The sequence below is a fragment of the Anoplopoma fimbria genome, chromosome 7 (genome assembly GCF_027596085.1).
Source record: "Anoplopoma fimbria isolate UVic2021 breed Golden Eagle Sablefish chromosome 7, Afim_UVic_2022, whole genome shotgun sequence".
Taxonomy (NCBI): domain Eukaryota; kingdom Metazoa; phylum Chordata; class Actinopteri; order Perciformes; family Anoplopomatidae; genus Anoplopoma; species Anoplopoma fimbria.
Window position 1 is genome coordinate 16,165,777 of NC_072455.1, and position 19,351 is coordinate 16,185,127.

The window sequence follows — 19,351 nt, forward strand, 5'->3', positions numbered from 1 at the left end:
TGCCCAGCTTCAACATAAGAGATTAGACATTTATTTCCTTGAAAATTGCCTCTATTGAGCTGCTTCTTTGTGATTTGGACAAGGCATAAAATGCATCTTTTCATGCTCTGTTATTGCAGAATATGTTGAGCTCAGGCGGGGACAATTGTGATGCCGGTGTGTACGAAATGATGTGCGCTGCAGGTGAGTGAAGGACTGATTGGAAGCCGGTAATGGCATTGTTTTTTTAATTCATCCCATCACATCCGTATGCGTTGCTGTTCATTTCCGAGCAATGGAATATTCTCCCCCCTTGCTGATGGGCACAGCATGCAGCCTTGCTTCCGATTAGCTGTGAACAGTAGCAAAAGCAGCATGCAAAACTCCACCGTCACACTCAATAGTGGAGTAAACATTTTTGTGCATGTCCTTCCACCACAGATGTACAAAAAGAGCAAGGAGGAGAGCATAAAGAGGGGAAGGATGAGGACATCTATGCACCGCTGGGGGTGAGTGATGAATATGACACCTTCCTGAACTCGACAAAAGCAGTGGACATTGCCAACCGCCCACCAGCGCCCACACCTCGCCCTGAGATCACCCACGTGAAGAAGGACAAAATCCCTTTCATCACTAAAGGTAACTTATGAGTCCTCTGTTGCATCCTTTGCCCCCGTTTTCTTCCAAATCACAGCCACGATGGAGCTGATTCGGAGAGTTAAAACAACACTGAGTCATGCACAGTTTTTGAAGGGGGGAGCTTTGGGAGAGCATGTGGGAGGGAGGAAGTGCCTGGAATGTGCATTGCCATAGTCAGTAGACATGAGTAGAGATTTTTTGGGGGAATCCATTAACCACAACAACATGCAAAACAAACAAAAGTTAGGAAAGAGAAAGCCCACAGTCTCTAACTGTTCAATTTCAGCTGCATGAATATTTCATGAAGATGGAACATTCAAAAGTGACTGGTATTATTGAGGCTTATGAATCATTAAAACAGCTGCGACTCCTCTCTTACATCTTGCAAAATACAAACATACGCACATGCTTCAATTAATTGCTGTTCCCACAGATAATATTACACTCGTCCCCCACTAGCACATTCAAAAACACACAAACATGACTTTTACTATGCAACAGGCGCCCTGTCTCCATTAAGCCTTTTATTCTTCCCGATGGGGCCTACAAAGCAAGAAAAAAGAAACTGAGTGCACCACTGAACTCCCTGCATCCCAAACATCCCCTCAGTAACAGAGAGGGAACTACCGTACTGCCATCTGCAACCAATCTTGGCCAGACCAAGGCCAAGTCAGCCAGAATAAGTCATTACACATGTTTTCCATCGTCCTTGTCCCCAGAGCGCACGAGAGAAAAAGGAGAGGGATTTTGAGGTTTCCATCTATTGAGACAGCGGAGCTTCAAAACTGCACAAGGATCTAATTTTGCTGCTCACTCCCGCCGCCACGGTGAAAGATGTGAGAGTAGAGATGAGGCTTGGTGGAGGATTAGGCGAGGAGCCAGTCATTGGAGACCACTGCGCAAGTGGAAATAATGAGGAGGGGTTTTCTGTTGGTAGCAGCGTCTCGAGCTCAATGAGACAAAAATGCTGAAATGTGAATGAAAATTCAATATTAGAGCGGAATTACTAGGCATGTAAACTACACAGAGAGTAATGTACACAGTCAGTAAACACTAAGGTCATGTGGATCTGCCCCTCAGATGTGCTCCACTAGCAGTTATATTCTGACTGAAGCCATAAAGCCAGGCTTGTGTTGTGCGAGCAAGCTGTGTTTGAACATGAAGTGGAAAAGAGAGACGCTGTCATGGAGTAAATGGTCAGAGGTGGGATTATCTTTCAGGGTGTGGATGTTGAATTTTAATCCAGTGTTGGTCACACAGCCGCAGCTCCTCCGCCCTCTGACAGCTAAACAGTGTAGCCTTTCATTCTGAGAGCTCACTACCAAACCAAAAGCATCGTTCAGGGTGTTTAACTGGATCCAGAGCTGAATGTGTCTTTCTCTGAGGAAAAAAAACCATTTAAGCTCTAGAATGAAAAACAAAAAAGAATGTAATTTCACACGTATTTAGATTCAATAATATTGGTATTTTTCTGAAACATGTACATTGATAGGATGTCTGTTTTCTGCCTGCTGTTTATATTTAGCAATCCACTCAATAGTTTGTAAGTTTAGGCTATGGCGCCATCTTGTGGAAGGATTGTTAAAATAAAAGGCATAAAAACCTGATGTAGAAATCTATAAAATCAGCTCCCGCTTGAGCCTTGCAATGTGTTCAGTGAAGGAAATATCACAAAGGTAGAAAATTGTACATGATATGCTTACTAAATACAGTACATGTTATGTCATATTAATAATTGTAAGCTGCTCTGTGTTGTACAGTGTTCCAGAAGAAGAAGACACCTCAGGGTGATGCTGATCTGTATTCACTTCCCACTAAACAAGGTGAGTGTCTGGCAATATGGGGGGGGGGACATTTTTAAGAGTCACTCCAGCAATAAAGTATTGCAGCTCCATTAAATGGAAGAGCTCAAAAGAGACAGATTACAAAAAGAATAGTTGATATCACAGCAGCAGAGACATGTCATGACTTTTAGTCTCTAAAACGACTAAAGCTTCAGAAACAATCAATATAATCTTTTTGTTAGAACTTCAAAAGAGATATTTACTCTGACTTTTTAAAGATCAGTATTGGGCAATTATACATCATAAATACCTTTATAAGACAGGGTACAGTTGAGAGGTAGTGGGATATGACAGCAACAAAAGGTCCAAGTCAGAGTCATTGTGGTCATTACAGTATGTGTCTTAACCACTACGAGTTTTAATCTGCATATTGATACACAGATACTTTGATCACCACTCTCTGGGTGTCCAGGTTTATCATTCACTCCCAAAAGGACAGTTGCAGCCATTATTTTGGAGCAAAACTACAAGGCCCCTTCAGCTACAGTACAGTAGGCAGTTGCCATGTATTTCTGTTTGCACGGTCTCCAAAATGTAATTAATTAATTTCTCCTTTCTGGGCAGAATTGGTATTATGATTTTGAGGTGTGCAGATTGTAAGTGTTATACTCATGACAGCAGGACTTTTACTATGCCAAGGATTTTAGCTAACTTCTTATGATTGACAACCTGGAGGAGTTACCTGCTGGGTTCTTAGATAATATGTGCTTTGTCAAATGACTTATTCAAATACATGTGGGTTCCAACGATGCCAAAAAAAATAAAAATCAAAGCGTAAAAGAGCTGCTTCTGCTATTGAGCACCTACAGATATACAAAGCCAATGTTCTGCTTTGCTGTAATGTTGGTGGCACTGAGTGACAGATCCAAAGATCATCACAGTCACCCAGAAAATTACCTTCCATCGCCATGACTCCCTGACATTACAGATGTGGAGAGCAAAATCACATTATCAGCCAGGCCCCACTATGAATGCCATCTGGAGTGGCTTTATGCCCTGTCTTGTCTTATTTCTGTCACAGAAATTAACTGTTTAATATGTGATGTTACATATGAGATCCTGCTTGTTGATTTGTCCTCACTTGTTTGGTTATTATTCTGTGTTTCAAACTTTTCTCTTTCGGTCAGATTTTTTTATGATGTTTTTATTGAGCTGATGTTCATTGCAGCACGCGGGCGGGAGGACAGCCTCTCCTCCACCTATGATACCTTTGTGCCAAACCAGACAAATGGGCTGCAGCAGCTGATGGAGTTCCAGCAGAGGGTGAAGGCAGGTTCAGTCTCTGTGGACGATGTCGTCCAGGTACAGACTATCACACACTGTGATCGCACCCGCACTGGACTTGGAATAAATTAGCATCCACCTAAGTCTAATAAAACTATAACCATCCGTTGCTCATGCCATGCCAAGCTGCAAAGAAATCTTCTCACAGGAGAGAATGAGGGTTCAGGAAAACATCTAGCTTGAAGGAAAAGAAAATGGCTGTACATGAAAACACTGTGATGGCTCCACAGAGAGGAGAGATAGTGATGAAGAGACACTTACCACTGGTTGTCTTGCACCTAACACTTACACAGTACAAGAAGGGAAAATGTGTTTGAAGGTGTGGGCGGTGTGGCAGTGTTTTAAGCTTCTGACTAGTGATTAGTCAACTTATTTGTCTGACAAACACAGCCAAGCTTAAAGTGGGCCAGTACATACACCAAGTGGCTGATTGGGGGAATGAGAGTCCGGTGAGCAGGTAGGTGATAATCAGGTGGTTTGGGAATGAGCTGAGGACACCTGCTGGGTAGAGGAGGAATGACAGGAGTTGTGAGAACAGACAGACATGGCAAATGACAGAAGAAGGTACAAACTTATACTAAAACAATGCTGTCGCCATGACAACAGACTGAAATGAATGTTTAATTACAGTAAAGTCCGGGACCTCCTGCTGTCGTAGCAGACCTTTTTCATGGAACACATCTTGTAGGAGAAACACAGGTGTAAATATTGAAATTAATGATGGCTGAATTTCCCACTATCAAAATGACAAAGGTTGTGAAACAATAGCAAATGTAGAAGAGGCAGTTCTGTATTTTATGTGTGTCTTTCCTACATTATGAATGATAACATTAAAGTCACAATAAATGTAATGTGAGATTAGTGGTGGAATAAGTATTCATATCTTTTACTTGAGTTACTTACCAATGATACTATTTCAAAAATACTAAAAGTTATTAATATTATTATCTGTTACATTATTACATTATTATTGTGACAGTATCATACTGTTGTTGGTGGTTGATGTGGGGAATTTTACCACTTTATCTACAGTAAGAGTTTGGGAGTTTTATCCATTGGTTCCAAATTTAGGGATCCTAGGAGTCACAAGATGAAGATAAAATATGATTAACGGAGAGGAAAGAGGAACAAGTTTCAAGGGGAAATGTCTCTTTGGCATCTAAATGTGACAATGTAAAATTGATTCTGATAAGTCACAGGATCTATTACTGTATCAAAATAATATTTTGTAAATATTTCATGCGTCTGTGGTTGGTGCATATTTAGACATTATTTGCAGTTTTCCGGCGAACCTCCATGAAGTCACCAAAAGATTCATGAGCAAACTGCAAAACTTTGATCTATTGCTTTTCCAGCCAGTGGAAACATAACATCATGTATGGAAATCTCATAATTTGTAAATAAGTGGATGTCTTCGGGCTAACGGTCTAATACTAAAGCACTGATCTTTGTTTCTGCAGGAGAAGTTGAGTCATCTGAGAGCCAGAATCGGCAGCAGCAGCAAGGTTGATGACAGTGTCTATGGTAAATATTCCTCCATCCTGGATGTCAGGGTTAAGCTGTGCTGTCATCACAGTGAGGCTCCACAGAGCTCAGCTTTCCTGGAACTTCAACTTCAAAATAAATAATATGCAGTGCCGTTAATGCTGGAACAAGTAGCCGCCTCATAGTATTAAACTGTTTACTGTAAGTAGCTCAGAAACTCTTCTCTCCCCATCAGATAAAATCAACACCGTCCATCAGGCGCCAAGTGAGTCTTTAAAAAACTTACCTCAGTGTGCATGGAGAAAACCTGTGCTTGCATGCCTTTGTAGTTTCTCCAGTCCCAGTTGCAGTGGTGGGGAATTAATCCCCAGTGCTCTGTTTTAATCATGAGAGTTTCAGTTGCACTAAATGGGAGTCTTTTATTTTACTGAACAGTTCTCTGTTCAACTGTGCATATTGGATCATTTCCCCCCAGGTGTTACAGGGAGTGAAAGTCGAAGAGGAAGCCAGGCAGAAGAGTCTGAATTTTACAGCAAGCCAGTCAAAGGACAGCATGTGAGTTTGCTTTAGCTCTGCAGAAGGTATCATTAATGTGTTAAGTTTACATGATACTGAATGTCATTGGTGTTGAAACAGTCATAAAGTTACAGTCAACAAACATTAATGCCCAACAAACCAGTAACAAGTGTCCATCTGAATTGTTTCGTAGTCATGTTTCTTCTGGAAAGGTGGCAAACAGTGAAGGTAAGACTGAAATCAATGAATCTAGTTTTCCATTAATATTTTCAACTAAACTTCATATTCAGATTTATTAGAGCTCATTAATTGTGTCACATTTTCCATATTTGCAGGCTTCATCATCACTCTACAGAGATTCTATTCTCCCACCAGTTGTCTCACCAGTTTAATCTGTTTGAACACATGTCTATCATTTAATTAAGTTTTGAATTTTAAAGTAATAAGAAGAGTAATGACAGATTTTTATATATATTTCTTACTGCTAGCTTTTATTGCCTCTTACAAGGTTACATACAGTAAAGTGCAATATGTGTGATGTTACCTTTGTAAGAAAATGTATATCTTCAGTATCATTTTATCATCATTTTGTAAATTACTCATGCAAGTTTTCCATGTCAACAACAATCTTGTTAATTTTGAAAGTTACATTTCTCAATTAAAGACTATTTCTTACAGATTTAATTCAATGTCACCATATTGGCCATGATTCAGCAACAAAAAAATGTATTACATTTTGTTAATTAATTTTTCACACAGTGAGCAAGTGAATTAAATAAAAATCTAAAAAAGTAAAAAAGTGTAATGTGTTTTCATGGGTCTATGGTTCAAATATCACAGCAAGCATTGGGCTGAAAACAACTTCCAACATTTGCCCCTAGAGGGTGCTGCATCTCTAAATATATCCATCACACTCACCATGTGAAGCAATCAAAGACATCTGTCAAGCCCAGAAACACCTGCTGACCTCCTGATGGCTTCGGGACAAGCTATGTTAACAAAAAAAAAACAAGTATCCATACATGTTTATGAATGTTAACAGATCATAAAAATACTCATGCAGCAGGTGAGAACATCAACGCAGTGCATATCGCTGAGCCTGGTTGCAAACAGGAAACGTGTTTAATATTGCTTTGCATTAGCCAAGACATGTCAAATCGAATCTGCTAATGAAGGATCATTTAAATAAAATGAAAACTGTAAAGCTATTATAACTCAGCTCACTGGGATGAATAGAAATGTGCACAGAGGAGGTGCTGTAACAGTGACTGTAAAATGAAAAGGTCAAAGGCTTCATTTTCCTGGGAAACTCATTCTGTTCAGCTGCCACAGTGCAGGCATCTGTGTGTGAAGAACAGCTTTAGAATAATCTAATACATAAAGCGTAAAGAGGCCATTTTAAATCACATCCATTGAATTACTGAATAATACACACTTCCTGTATATACTTGTCAAAAGTCAGAATTTGCTGTGATTTACCGAACTATTCAGGCATTGGCACAAATGCACGCAGTCTGTCACACACACACACACACACACACGCACTTGCACACACAAACACACACTCACAAACACACACAAAGATACCAGTTTGTTGGTGCAGCCCAGCCTGTGCCTGAATGAATGAATAAGAGCTGCATGGGGAATTCAGTGAATGCATGGCTAAATCCAAGCTCAGTCTTGAAGCCCAGGCAGAGTACGTGCCAACAAAGCAGCTGGGTACACGCCGGGCACATTTTTCTGTTCAATCATGCTCTTTGTGAATAATATGTATTAATGCCGTCCCTACTTAGACCTGCCAGTTAGCCTTTGGAGATGATCCGGCTTCAGGACCCCATGGCATTTGAGGCATATGTTTGCCTGTCACCTGCTGAGTACATTTCAGCCCGTGCATCAGGCATGGCCACCGAGATAGGCCTCGATTCATCCTGTATACAAACATCTGAGCGTCGCCACAAGGAATGATTTCCCCAGTCGCAGAGAGGCAGGCAGATAGAGAGCTTCGTGGGCATGTGTCGCCCCCACACAAAACATGCTTCTATATGTGGGCAGCACCACATCAAAGACGAGGGATCAAAGATTCACGGTTTTTCAAAACCCTGTTCTGTACATCCAAACCATAATAATGATAGAATACGGTTGACCAAACGGACTCTTTCTACCCGGTAAATTTGTTTGCATGTTCAGCAGCGAAAACATACTGCAGGTACAATATTTTAATTTTGTGAGACTTTTTTACTAACTATATTTTGTAACATTGTACAACAAATAAATCTTAAAGGTTATGGTAATAAGCAATGTGTGATTAAGTACATTTTTAAATGCGGGACGTTAATGATGATGATTTGATTATTTGGCAAACATTTTAATACTTTCCAATGTCTTGATTACGAATCACTCAGTTTAGTGCTCGATTATATATTTTTTTATTTTAACCCAGTTTAAAACACATTAACTGAGTTTTTGGCATTTGAAGGAAGAAGACCAAGCTGTAAGCAAAATATTGACATATCATATCACTTTATAATGTTGATATGGAGAATAATTTAGAAAGGAGTTGCCTATTTACATACATAGAATTAGCCTGGCTACGATAGCATTCATTTGAAGTTGTGTCTATTACCCACACGAAATTAAGTCCAATATATACTCTCCATTTAGCTTTAGTTTCTTGGTCTCCACTAACTCATCAAACAGTTAAATGCTCACCAATGTTAACGAGCTGGTCGGTAACTTCGTCTGTCTACCGTTCAGTGTGCCGGCTGTGCCTGTAACATAAAGTAGTAGAGTTTTGGCCCTCTAAATCCAAAATAATAAGCTGCAAGATGCTAAAACCTGAGGATAACTGGAGATGTGGGTGATAATTGTCTGTGGTTTGTTCACTATGAATTACCCCTTTCATATTGCACATTTGAAAAAAAAACAAAAAAACATAAGTGCAGCTTTTAGTTTCCCTTCAATAGTGAATGGAAGAATTGAAAATTCTGTTTAAACCTTCACAAACTTTCCTGTTGGATTTCTTCTTCCTCTTTATTCCAGCAGCAGGCTTGGTCAGATAGTGGAGAAACAGGATTATACAGTCAACGCATCAATAATACCGTTATGACACAGTTCTTAACTGGTGATGGCCTCTACCAATTGAAACATGAAAAGCCGAGCTTTCGCCTCAGTCATCTGCTGAATCCTCACTGCATCGCAGCGACGCCCGCTGGTTCCACACTGCTGCAGAAACACTCATGAGAGTACAAACACTGGGATAACCTATCAGGGATAACTAGTCTATTGAAGGAGCATGCATAAACACAACCATTCAGAACTTCTCCATTATACACCTTGGTATGCATGCAACACACACAGGGGAGGCAATACACACACACACACACACACACACACACACACACACACACACACACACACACACACACACACACACACACACACACACACACACACACACACACACACACACTCACACACACACTCCCCTTCCTGCTCGGTCCTTTCTCCGACCCCAGGATTAGGGCAGAGGATTGTGCACAGCTGCTCCCCAACATCCCCCGATAAAAATCAGGCAATTTCACAGTCAGTGGCATTCTTTCATCCACTAATCCACAACGCCGCGTACAGTACGGATGAGCCTCACTGCGATGAGAACAAGCTGTTCTGAGCTGACCCCCCTGGTCAATGTGGACACCTTCGATTGGCTATAGAGTCATGGAGCGGCCAGACTGTAGGATACCGGAGCAAGAAAGAAGTGTCCGGTCCAATGCAGCATATTGACCTTCACTTCCTTTTTAGCCGCTAATTGGATGATTAATTATGTGTCGACTAGCAGCAAGCATGGATTACAGCTAATGCAGGAGTAAAAAAAGCAAAAATAGTTTCTGAGACTCAACTAATAAGTTAGATTTTCAAAAATGTCAATTAAAACAAAATTTCCAGACTCATAATCAATTGTTGCAATTCAAATCATTGTAAACCTTTAAGTGTGAGTTTCTATTTGCTCTTATGTGGACAGTCCACTACTTGTAACAGGAGCAGCCCCTTGTTAATAGACTTTATTTAATGTGTTTCCTTAATCCTTGCATGCCATTATTCTTCATAGTTTTCCCTCTTTCTCAAGTTATTCTCTTCACCCATTTAGTCTGACCCCAACCTCCATTTGCGGAGTAATTCTTCACCGAAGTTCAAACAGGGGACAAAAAGGTACTTCACAGCAAAAAGAGAGAAGGGGAAAAAAACAAGTATGAATCAAAAGGCTAGGAAATGGAATTCACTGTACAAACGTTGGGGGAATTTCAATGTCCGCCGAGGCACAGTAGAGCTCTGTTCGGTCCTCGCAGGCTGTGGGGTGAAAAGAGCAGCAGCCACAGCAGGGTATATCCATTCTGACAAGTCCTTACACACAGTGAAAGAGCCGGAGCGAGGTCTATTTGTTTAAGAGGCAATAGACCCAGCGGAAGGATGCTGAAGCTTTAACACGATAACAGGATCATTTTATGGTTTTGCTTTTGGACGATGTGATGGTTAAAGTTTGCTGCTGCTGTTTGAGCATTAACAGTTCAGGAAACCAAATCATTGTTTTTGATTTAAAAAACATTTGCTTGTGGCAAAAAACATACTAAACACAAACTTTTTAAAGACTATATAACTGTAACAAACTTCAGTCAATAGTTTAGAATGAGACCTTAAGTAAACTAGAGAGATAGGAGCAAACCTCTGTTTACATCCCGGGAGTACAATGTTAAAACACAAGATTTTAAATCACAGTTTTCTGTTGATAAACGACGTGAGAGCACAGAGTTGCCGTCTTCTCGCTTCTTTTAATTCTGATTTATGCAGACGGTTTGGAAATCTTTCTCAAGGAGGGCAGCACCTTGCCTATGTTTCCGACAGTGACTCTTTTATACACACACATTGCTTTGAAATGGTTAATGGATGTAGATAATATTAACAATCCGATTTTTTTTTTTATATCCGAGGTGAAACTCTGGTTTCCTGTGACCTCCTCCACAAAGGTCAAAGGTCTGTGATTACAGTTACCCTTGCGACTGATAGAAAAATGGTATTTCTCCTCAAAAGAAAGCTTTTTAGTACCAGGGCTTGAAAATAATCACATAATATTACTATTATGTTACTAATTGTTGAGTGTATAAAGGAGTGCAATAGGTTTATGGGATGAATTATATTTAAAAATAAACCTTTTGAACGATGCATATGTGTTCGTATAATTGCATAAATTAAATACATTTTAGAGCTGTATTAGAATTAAGCCTCGCTCAGTACCAGCCTCCAATGATTTTGAGATTCTGTGCACTCTGTGAATCGTGTCCAGATGGTGTTGCTGTACCTTCTGCTATGTTATATATTGACCGTGTCATTTATTGCTGACTAATGTTAACACAAACTTTATCGTCTCTACACGACAACTGTGGTCTCAATCTACCTGTTCCTGTTTGTGTTATTATCAAATATGAGTTTCATAAAGGCTTAAAATACTATTCATATTATATGAACATGTAAAGAATAAAGTTGGTGTTATTCTATATGTTTTTGACAACAAATCCCATGAAAAGACCTGCAAAGAATCTGGTTCTAAGTACTTTTGACTGGCCCTGGCTAACTGTTTCCTGCTGAATGTGTAATTATTTTTTTTCCTTTTTATTTTAAGGCTCACAAATATTTAGTTTAATTTATTTGAAAAGGGCTCCTTAGTTTCTTAAGACAGCTGGGCATTTAAGTTTTTAGCAAACCTTACTCAAACCGAAGTAAAGAACATTTGTTTGGGGGCTATTTTCCTCTGCGGATGAATACACATTTGTTTTTTAGGAGCAGGCTGGTGTATGTTGGTTTGACAAATAGACTAAAGTGCCCCTGTTCATTATAGTGAAGGAACGTGTCACTCAGTGCCACAGTGTGGCTCATTGATGTGTTTTTAATAGTTTTTGTAAAACAGTGGTGGAGACATTTATTGTCTGACCAATCACTATGCCACTAAGGGAAATGTCCTCACCACCCAAATCTCCGCTTATAAATAGAGCGCTATGTTACAGAGGAATAAGATATGAGGCTTTCGATTCATAGACACTTTTTCAATAGAGACACATTTCAATGAAAGTCTGCCAATGTGTAGCAGATGAGCTATTCCATTACATCGATCCAAATTGTCCTTGAAATGTTGATGTACACCTAATAGTACAACTACCACCTGAAAGGCATTAGGGTTGTAATGTCATGTAAAGTATGTAATAAACACTGTTGGGAAGAGATCAATTTGTCCTGTTGATATTCTACAAAATCCTGAAAAATACAAACAAACCTATTGTGCTTCAATATTTTCTCATTTACCAGCAAACACCCACAGTGTTTTTGTTGTGCTGTCAGGTGTTGTCGCTTCATGTATCAAGAGATCAAACTGCTAGTCAAAAGTATGTCTCTACATGATAATTTGAACAACAAAGACAACAGTCTAGGCAAAAGTGGTGCCACAGGCGTTGCTTATTCACTCAAGTGTTTATTCCACATCGGGCCTGCAACACCAGAGAGAAACGCTGCACACTTCTTTCAGATTACGTTCCATCTATCTCCTCTTTAATGACGGAGAAACAGCAGCCTCGTCCTGATTGATGTTGGTGAAGGCCAGCAGCACCAGGACTGATCCGCTCACCTCTCCCCGGAGCACGCCTCAGCCCGGCATCTGCTAAAGGGCACAGGTACACCGTCCTGTGCCCTTGTCCCGCCCCCGCTTATTTGATCCAGGGCCAAGAGTGACCCCGCAGAGCCTGCCAAGGGCCCCTGTCTGCGGGCCCCAGGCACCAGACTCAGGGGCCCACGCTGGCTCCTCTGCTTTTTGAGGCTTTGGGAAGATTAATAGGCCTCCTCTGTCGAGCGCCTTTGTGAGGCAGCGCCCAGGCGTGTTCAAGCTGTTGGGTTTGCAGGAGACGAAAGGAGCAGCGGCTAATTCCTCTGCAGGTCAGTTTGTCTTTTACTACTCTGGATTTTCAATGACTCAGAAAGGTCACATCCGCACTGGATAAGCTAGTGCAAGAGCCCCGCAGATAGCAACAACTTAAATAGACATCTTGAGATCAGAATGGTTTACATTTGAACTTTTGCCAGAATTTCTTGAATTTGTCTCCATCGGTGCTTTATCGATGCACCTTTTTGCACATTTCAACCCACCGGATGATCCTGCAGACTACAGCTGAACAATCAAACACACATCCACACAATGCTGTTTACCACCAGTTTAATTTGGATTATGGATTAATGGTCAAACAAATGACAACAAACATGCAAATGTACATATCATATTTGCACAGCCGTTTTCAGCAGAGGCTGCTAATCAGAGGCAAATACGTGGGTCGCCATGGCAAGTGATGAGCATCACTGCAGCTTTTATCGGTCTCCTACAAACTCAAGCCCTGCAAATCTTAGACGGGGAGGTTTTCCTTCTTACATATTTCCTCACACACCTGCTACAAATACCCACGCTAAAGCCAAGAATTTCCTTCAATGTACTTTGAACTTTGAATTTAAGGAGATTTTTCTTAAAGCTAAAAGTTTCTGGATTTTATGCAAAGGCTTTTGGCCTGAAACCATTTTAATGATTTTTCTTCTCACTTGGTTGCAGGTGAGGGCCTTGTCACGCCTCCAATAGTGCAGCCACCAATAACAATCTCGCCCTCAACCCCACCTCCCTCCCTCCCACACACACACACACACACACACACACACGCACACACACACACACACACACACACACACACGCACACCAACGCACACTTCTGGCTTCTCCAGGTGCCAGAGTGTGAAGGGATCAGCCAATCCCAGCACTCGTCTGAAGCTGGATGGTGGCCATCGTGTTATTAAAAACTACGGGTGAGCTTTGCTGCTCGCCTCTCCTCTGCACTCCAAACACTTTATGAAAAAATAAACTTATGAAACAAAACAGCACTGAGTGGTGGGTAAGCTTCCCAGAGGAAAATAAATAAATGTGAGTTTTCTCTCTGATAAGCCAACGCACTGAATCCCTCTTACCATCCATTTGCATGCGCTGATAAGGAATCAATTTATGGGTCATCATTACATTGATGTCTCTATCTCGCTGCTCTCTGTGTCCAATGATAATCTTCACTGATATTATTTCCATAAACATCATTATCAGATCGAGATGTACTATGTCCTCACTCAGGACTACTGGGAGAGCTGAAGTGCCTTTGATGAGATGAGATCACATTTTAGAGGGAGCTGGCTGCTCTTTGCCTGTAGCCAAAAACAGCCTAATTGTGTTTTGTCCCATATGTGAATTATTATTAACGACGATTCATTTACTACACTTCCTTTGCCAATTTCCTAAATTAAAAAAATACCATGTTGTGATTTACAGCGCAACCCACCCCCATTTTCAGCGCCGGCTTCCAGCGTCACCATGGCAACTTCCAATCAGCAAGGATGGTGGAGCCTGCCGGCCGTGTGTTTGGCGCGAGGCTCTGAGAGGCGCAGGTGGAGCACATATGGAACAATGGCCCTAGCAAAAAATAAATAAATAAAGAAAAAGAAACACTCTGCCCGCCTCTATGTGCCAGCAGTGCCCATTTTAATCCCACCGTTACCTTCTAGTGCTCTCTGATGGAGACGTTCTGCTGCAATCACAGCCTCAGACTGCTGCTGGGCCCGTGCCAGACTTCCCTTGACAAAGCCAGAGCCAGTGTGCTTTTGTAAAACAAGAGTCGTGGATCCACCATCTCTTAATCATTTAGTGTAATTGCTCCTTGCCGTCCTTCACTGAGAAGTCACTGACCTTGGCTGAACTTGATGCACGGAGATGTTTCCTCCTGATTCCGGTTTCATGAAGCGTTGTCATGTTTTTGGTCGCTAATATCCACTGTAATGGATGTTTTACTGCATTTTGGTCCATTCATGCCCATACATACATTGAGGCTGGCTGTTAATGACGTTTGTGCCTCATATGGCTAGTAATTGGGGTAGTAATGTTATGGAAATCACTTGCATGTGCAGTAAATAAATCAATCATCCAAGGGGCCTTATCTATCACTGCACATTTAAGCAGTCAGCTCCTATGTAGGTTAATTAAAGCACAATGGCCGAGGAGAGGACCTGGCACCCGTCCTGCTTATGTTTAAGCCTTCTCTGGGCCCGCTGGGCTGCAGCTTTCTACAGCCAGATGAAATTTGCCCATTTTATCCACCCCCATCCCCAGCTGAATACATAAATCATCTGTAAGGGCCTCAGCTTCGACCCTAAATTCCATGAACAATGGTGTTTGTCCGCAAATACCACACATAATTGCTGGATACTCTTCAAAGCAGAAATCGCGTTTCTTTGCACTTATCTAGGGGCATATAGAGCAGATTTTTGTGACTCACTTCATCTGGTTTTGGAACAAATCAATTAACATGTGGTGCCACATCCAGCATGGATATAGGATAAAGTGCGCCACCACTGATTCGCTTTTATGTTCGGCCTGAGCTGTGAGATAAGAATGAATGGCATCTGTGTGTAGGGGGAGGTTGGTTTGGTAACAGAAATGTCAAAGTTCAAACAAACGTTGGCTATATTTCAAATCAAAACTTCTCAGTGCTGGTAAGTAACATATTAACACACTACCGTAATGTGGATGCTTTTTTTAGCAACGAGCAGGGAAAGGGATTATATTTAGAAATTACAGTTATTTACCTTAATCATGCTTCAATACGCTTTTTAACAATTTCTGGGTTGAATTGTTTGTTGTCTTACAAGGAGTTTGAAGGACAGTTGATATGATCTTTTGGTACGCGTTAGCTTAGCACAGGGGCTGGAGGTCTAAGGAAGCCAAAGAGAAGGTAAATAGACCTCCCAGTAACTTAAAAGTTGTCTTATTTACAAATATTTATTAATTTACTACTAAGACAACAAATGTTGTTTAGGCATCAAAACTACCCGGTAGGCTTAGAAGAAACATAATGGGTTCCGTGTTCAAATAGGTACACCTTTTACGTAACTTAAGCTACCGTTTTAACGTCATGTGTCATTTTAATGACGACGTTATGTCATTAAAAAAGAGTTATTGGTAATTAACTACCAATAACTCTTTTGGTAGCTAACTTTTGGTTTCACCCACAACACTTATGCCAAACCCCATGGGTGATCCCAACCCTCCCTTCCGCCGTTATCGGACTTTCTAGCTCTTAACGTCCATTGCTATGGGTTTTCATTAGTTAGTTAAGCACAGTGCATCTCATTCAGACGCTACAGGGGGACTTGTGCTTTGGTGCCAAGACGCATGGGGATTTGATGCCCTTGGAGTGAGACCAGGCTGTACATTTGGTTGTGAGCCTGCAGTCACCTGGTTTTGTTCACAAGGGCCAAGCTAACATTAGCTTTTGAGGGTAGAAAAAGTGTTTTCTATTTCTGCACTCGTTAAATGGAGGACAAGAGAGTTTTTAAAAGGCACTTTTGACGAAGTGTTCCAAGTTATAAAATTAATGAACTAATTACTTTTGCACGGTAGTAATTGGTAAAGTGATACATCTATTTTTTATTTACTTTACCAACCCTGCTTATCCTCTCCATTAAGAGTCAACAGATCCTATTAGTATTACTGTAGGCCCCTTTAATTAACAAAGGACCCCATTACTTCTTCCTTGGGGAACTGATTAATTACAATCTGAAATTCATATCATATCTCCTGCTCAGAAACATTTTTATGTGTGGTTTCTACCATGGAGCAATTCTACATCAGTGTCATCCCAATCGTCTCCCTCACCCTGGGAGGATCAGAGCGGAGAGACCGGGTCCGATAGGACTCCTCGTGGCCCTCGGCTGTCACTGATAACAACTGTGTCTCATTATCCGCCTTGTGGGGGCCACGGAGGCAGCGGCGACCGTAAACACCATCCTCCCATCCTTCCACAATGGGCCGATCACAGACAAAAGGCCCTCTCCAAAGCTTGAACTCAAGCCAACAGCTCTATTGACGTTGCCGTGCATGGCAGATGTCTCGGTGAGCCTATGGAAGGTTTCTGATCTATGTTGCTCATACAGACGGACGACTGCAACGCAACTTGGTGTCTTTAGGCATCTGCAGTATATGAGAAGTGGAGGTATTTTTTTTTTTTTTTTCATATTGATGTGGTTGATTTTTCTGTCCATTTAATCAGCAAATATGTTTTTTGAGTTGGGGCAAGAAGAGTGCATTAATGACAGTAAACACCTGCATTTCGGTGCACTATACTCATCATTAATTATCCTTTTTTCAACATCCATCGATGTCCTTAGCACGTTATCTGGTCACTCTGTGGTCAAAGATTGTAAGAGTAAATGTTTGCTGGTTCTGGTATCATTTTGGCAGCACCTGGTGGTTGCCCACTGGTTCCCCGGGTTCTTCATATGTTTTTGTACCCTAATATTGTCATCTGTTTTTCTCGTGGTGTAATTATTGTAATTTATGTCTACTCAATACAGCACATACAACATCTGTTGCATCCTGGAAGAGGGATTCCTCCTCTTTTGCCCTCCTGAGGTTTCCTCCTCCACCCTGTTAAAGACTCAAGTGTAAGAATAGGGGTTGTCATGCGCTGCACAGATTGAGCTAAATTAGATTTTGAGCCTTTTTGACTTGATTCGACTTGACTATGTTTCATTATTTTCTGACATTTTGTTGACTAAACAGATAATTAACAAATCACAAAAATAATCAAGGGACTAACTAATATTGTAAATTCTCATTTGATACAATCTCAGTGGAGCTTTTTTTTGTTGTTGCAAAAAGCAAGCGTGTGAATCTTTGAATCCTTGCTCATCCCCGCATGCACAGGGTGACTGGAAGGGAAACACAGTTCACCAATCTATTGCAATGCACATACTATATTTTCATCCAAAAAGCTTTGACTGTCCGGAGCATCTGAAGGGAACCTACACACAACGAACAAACAAACTTAATGATTGAAATATAGATTATCAAAAGCCAAACTCCAAAAAGTGACATTGTTGTCATTCTCTTTTATCCGACGACAATAATAACCACAATGCTCAACAACAGAAATTCACACTAAGAAGTAGCACTTTGTGAAATTCAGAAAAAACAATGGCATCATAATCAGCGCACAGTTTAACATCTCCCTCAACAACCAGAGCCATTATTAAAAAAGCGAACAAATCAATCATTACTGAGTGTGGCACCCCGCTCTCATTAGAAAATCATATAGATTAAATGTTAATCATAGCTAACTCCATAGCAGTGGGTTTCTGCCAAGATGACAGATGGACCATTAATGAGAATAACTAGAGGATCTTAGTCTATACACGGATATGGAGATGCAACAACAATCATAACACCGCACTTGGCTTCCAAAAAACTGTTATTTAGACAGAAATAGAAGAAGATAATCAGTATGCATATGCAGAGTAGCTTCTTTACCAAAGTCAAGGAGTATGTGTTAAAAATGTGCGAGATGTAGACGTGTTTTAAGATGTTTTCATAGTGGCCCCTGCCACAGGAGACTAAGGGAAATTGGTGGTAACACCTGTCACACACATTCAGTGTCAGATATTAGCATCCATCTCTTTTACTGGTCTGTGAGAGACGAATAATTACTCTTGTTTAAAAACCGGCCTATTAGCGCTAAGCAGGTTATATTGGACATCTGTCTCAGAGAGCTGACTGATATAATTGGCTGCCATCATATCGCGCTTCATTCTATGGCAAAGCACACTGGCATGACAGGCGTGCAGAAGCGTTGCTGCCACTCCGTGGCGTAGACTCCAACATGTCAGTTGGAGTGAGTCAGATGAAATTGTACGAGATGAAAGTTGCGGCGAAAAACAGAACACATATGTCCATGTGTGGCGCTCAGTGGCATGTTATTGGCACAGTGTTTTCATCAGGTCTGACAACATATGTTTAGAACTCAGGAGGCTTTGGGGCAGGAGGGAATAGCGCGGCGTTTGAAGTCAACTGCCGCATTAAGCAGAGGAGCGGCACAGTTGTGTGGAGATGCTCTCTTGTTCAAAGGGATGGAAGGAACCGCTCCGGGGAGCGTCCAACATCAAGAGCTGACCCCGGCACCGTTTCCCGCTACCTTCTGCCATGCGTCCCGCCGCCGTATGCTGTGATTCCCAAAGACCGGCAGGCCTGTGCCATCTGGCCTCACTTCGGATTCCCCGGACACATATTGGGAATCCAAACTATGCCACCTCCCCGTCTCTCCCTACCCTCTGTGCTCTCTCCCTCTGGGTCGTCTCTGCGCCTCCACTTCATCCCTGCTTGAGTGTTGGCTCAAGTGGAAAGGGGTCTGCTCTCCAAGTGATCCCAGTTGCCCTTTTCCTCTTTAATCCCCTTGTGATGGGATCCAGTATGAGCCCTTTAAATTCAGAGGGAAACGGTCAATATTTTTTAAGATGAAGGAAAAATCCCCGGAGGGTTCTCCACCAAATGTAGTCTGCCTCTGATGAAGGGTGATTGGTTCATTACATGACCTTCAGACTGCTTTTTTCTGATTTGCTTCTCATTAAACAACCCAAAATGTCACTCTCTCAGCCACAAAGCCCAGATTCATACAATTCGACGCCTCAGTTCCAGAACCCGATGCTACACATTGGTT

At 41.4% G+C, this 19,351-nt stretch overlaps 1 protein-coding gene across 1 annotated transcript in view; it reads left to right on the forward strand.

Moving 5' to 3' along the window:
* The window catches only part of LOC129093171 (B-cell scaffold protein with ankyrin repeats-like), a 31,259-nt gene extending 12,241 nt beyond the window's left edge, over window positions 1-19,018 (forward strand). The window contains exons 8-16 of the mRNA XM_054601090.1: window positions 120-187; window positions 389-618; window positions 2,379-2,441; window positions 3,631-3,764; window positions 4,382-4,447; window positions 5,207-5,270; window positions 5,467-5,496; window positions 5,707-5,786; window positions 18,656-19,018. Of these exons, the coding sequence (XP_054457065.1) occupies window positions 120-187; window positions 389-618; window positions 2,379-2,441; window positions 3,631-3,764; window positions 4,382-4,447; window positions 5,207-5,270; window positions 5,467-5,496; window positions 5,707-5,786; window positions 18,656-19,018 (1,098 nt within the window). The remainder of the gene's footprint in view (window positions 1-119; window positions 188-388; window positions 619-2,378; window positions 2,442-3,630; window positions 3,765-4,381; window positions 4,448-5,206; window positions 5,271-5,466; window positions 5,497-5,706; window positions 5,787-18,655) is intronic.
* Window positions 19,019-19,351: the final 333 nt, after the last annotated feature.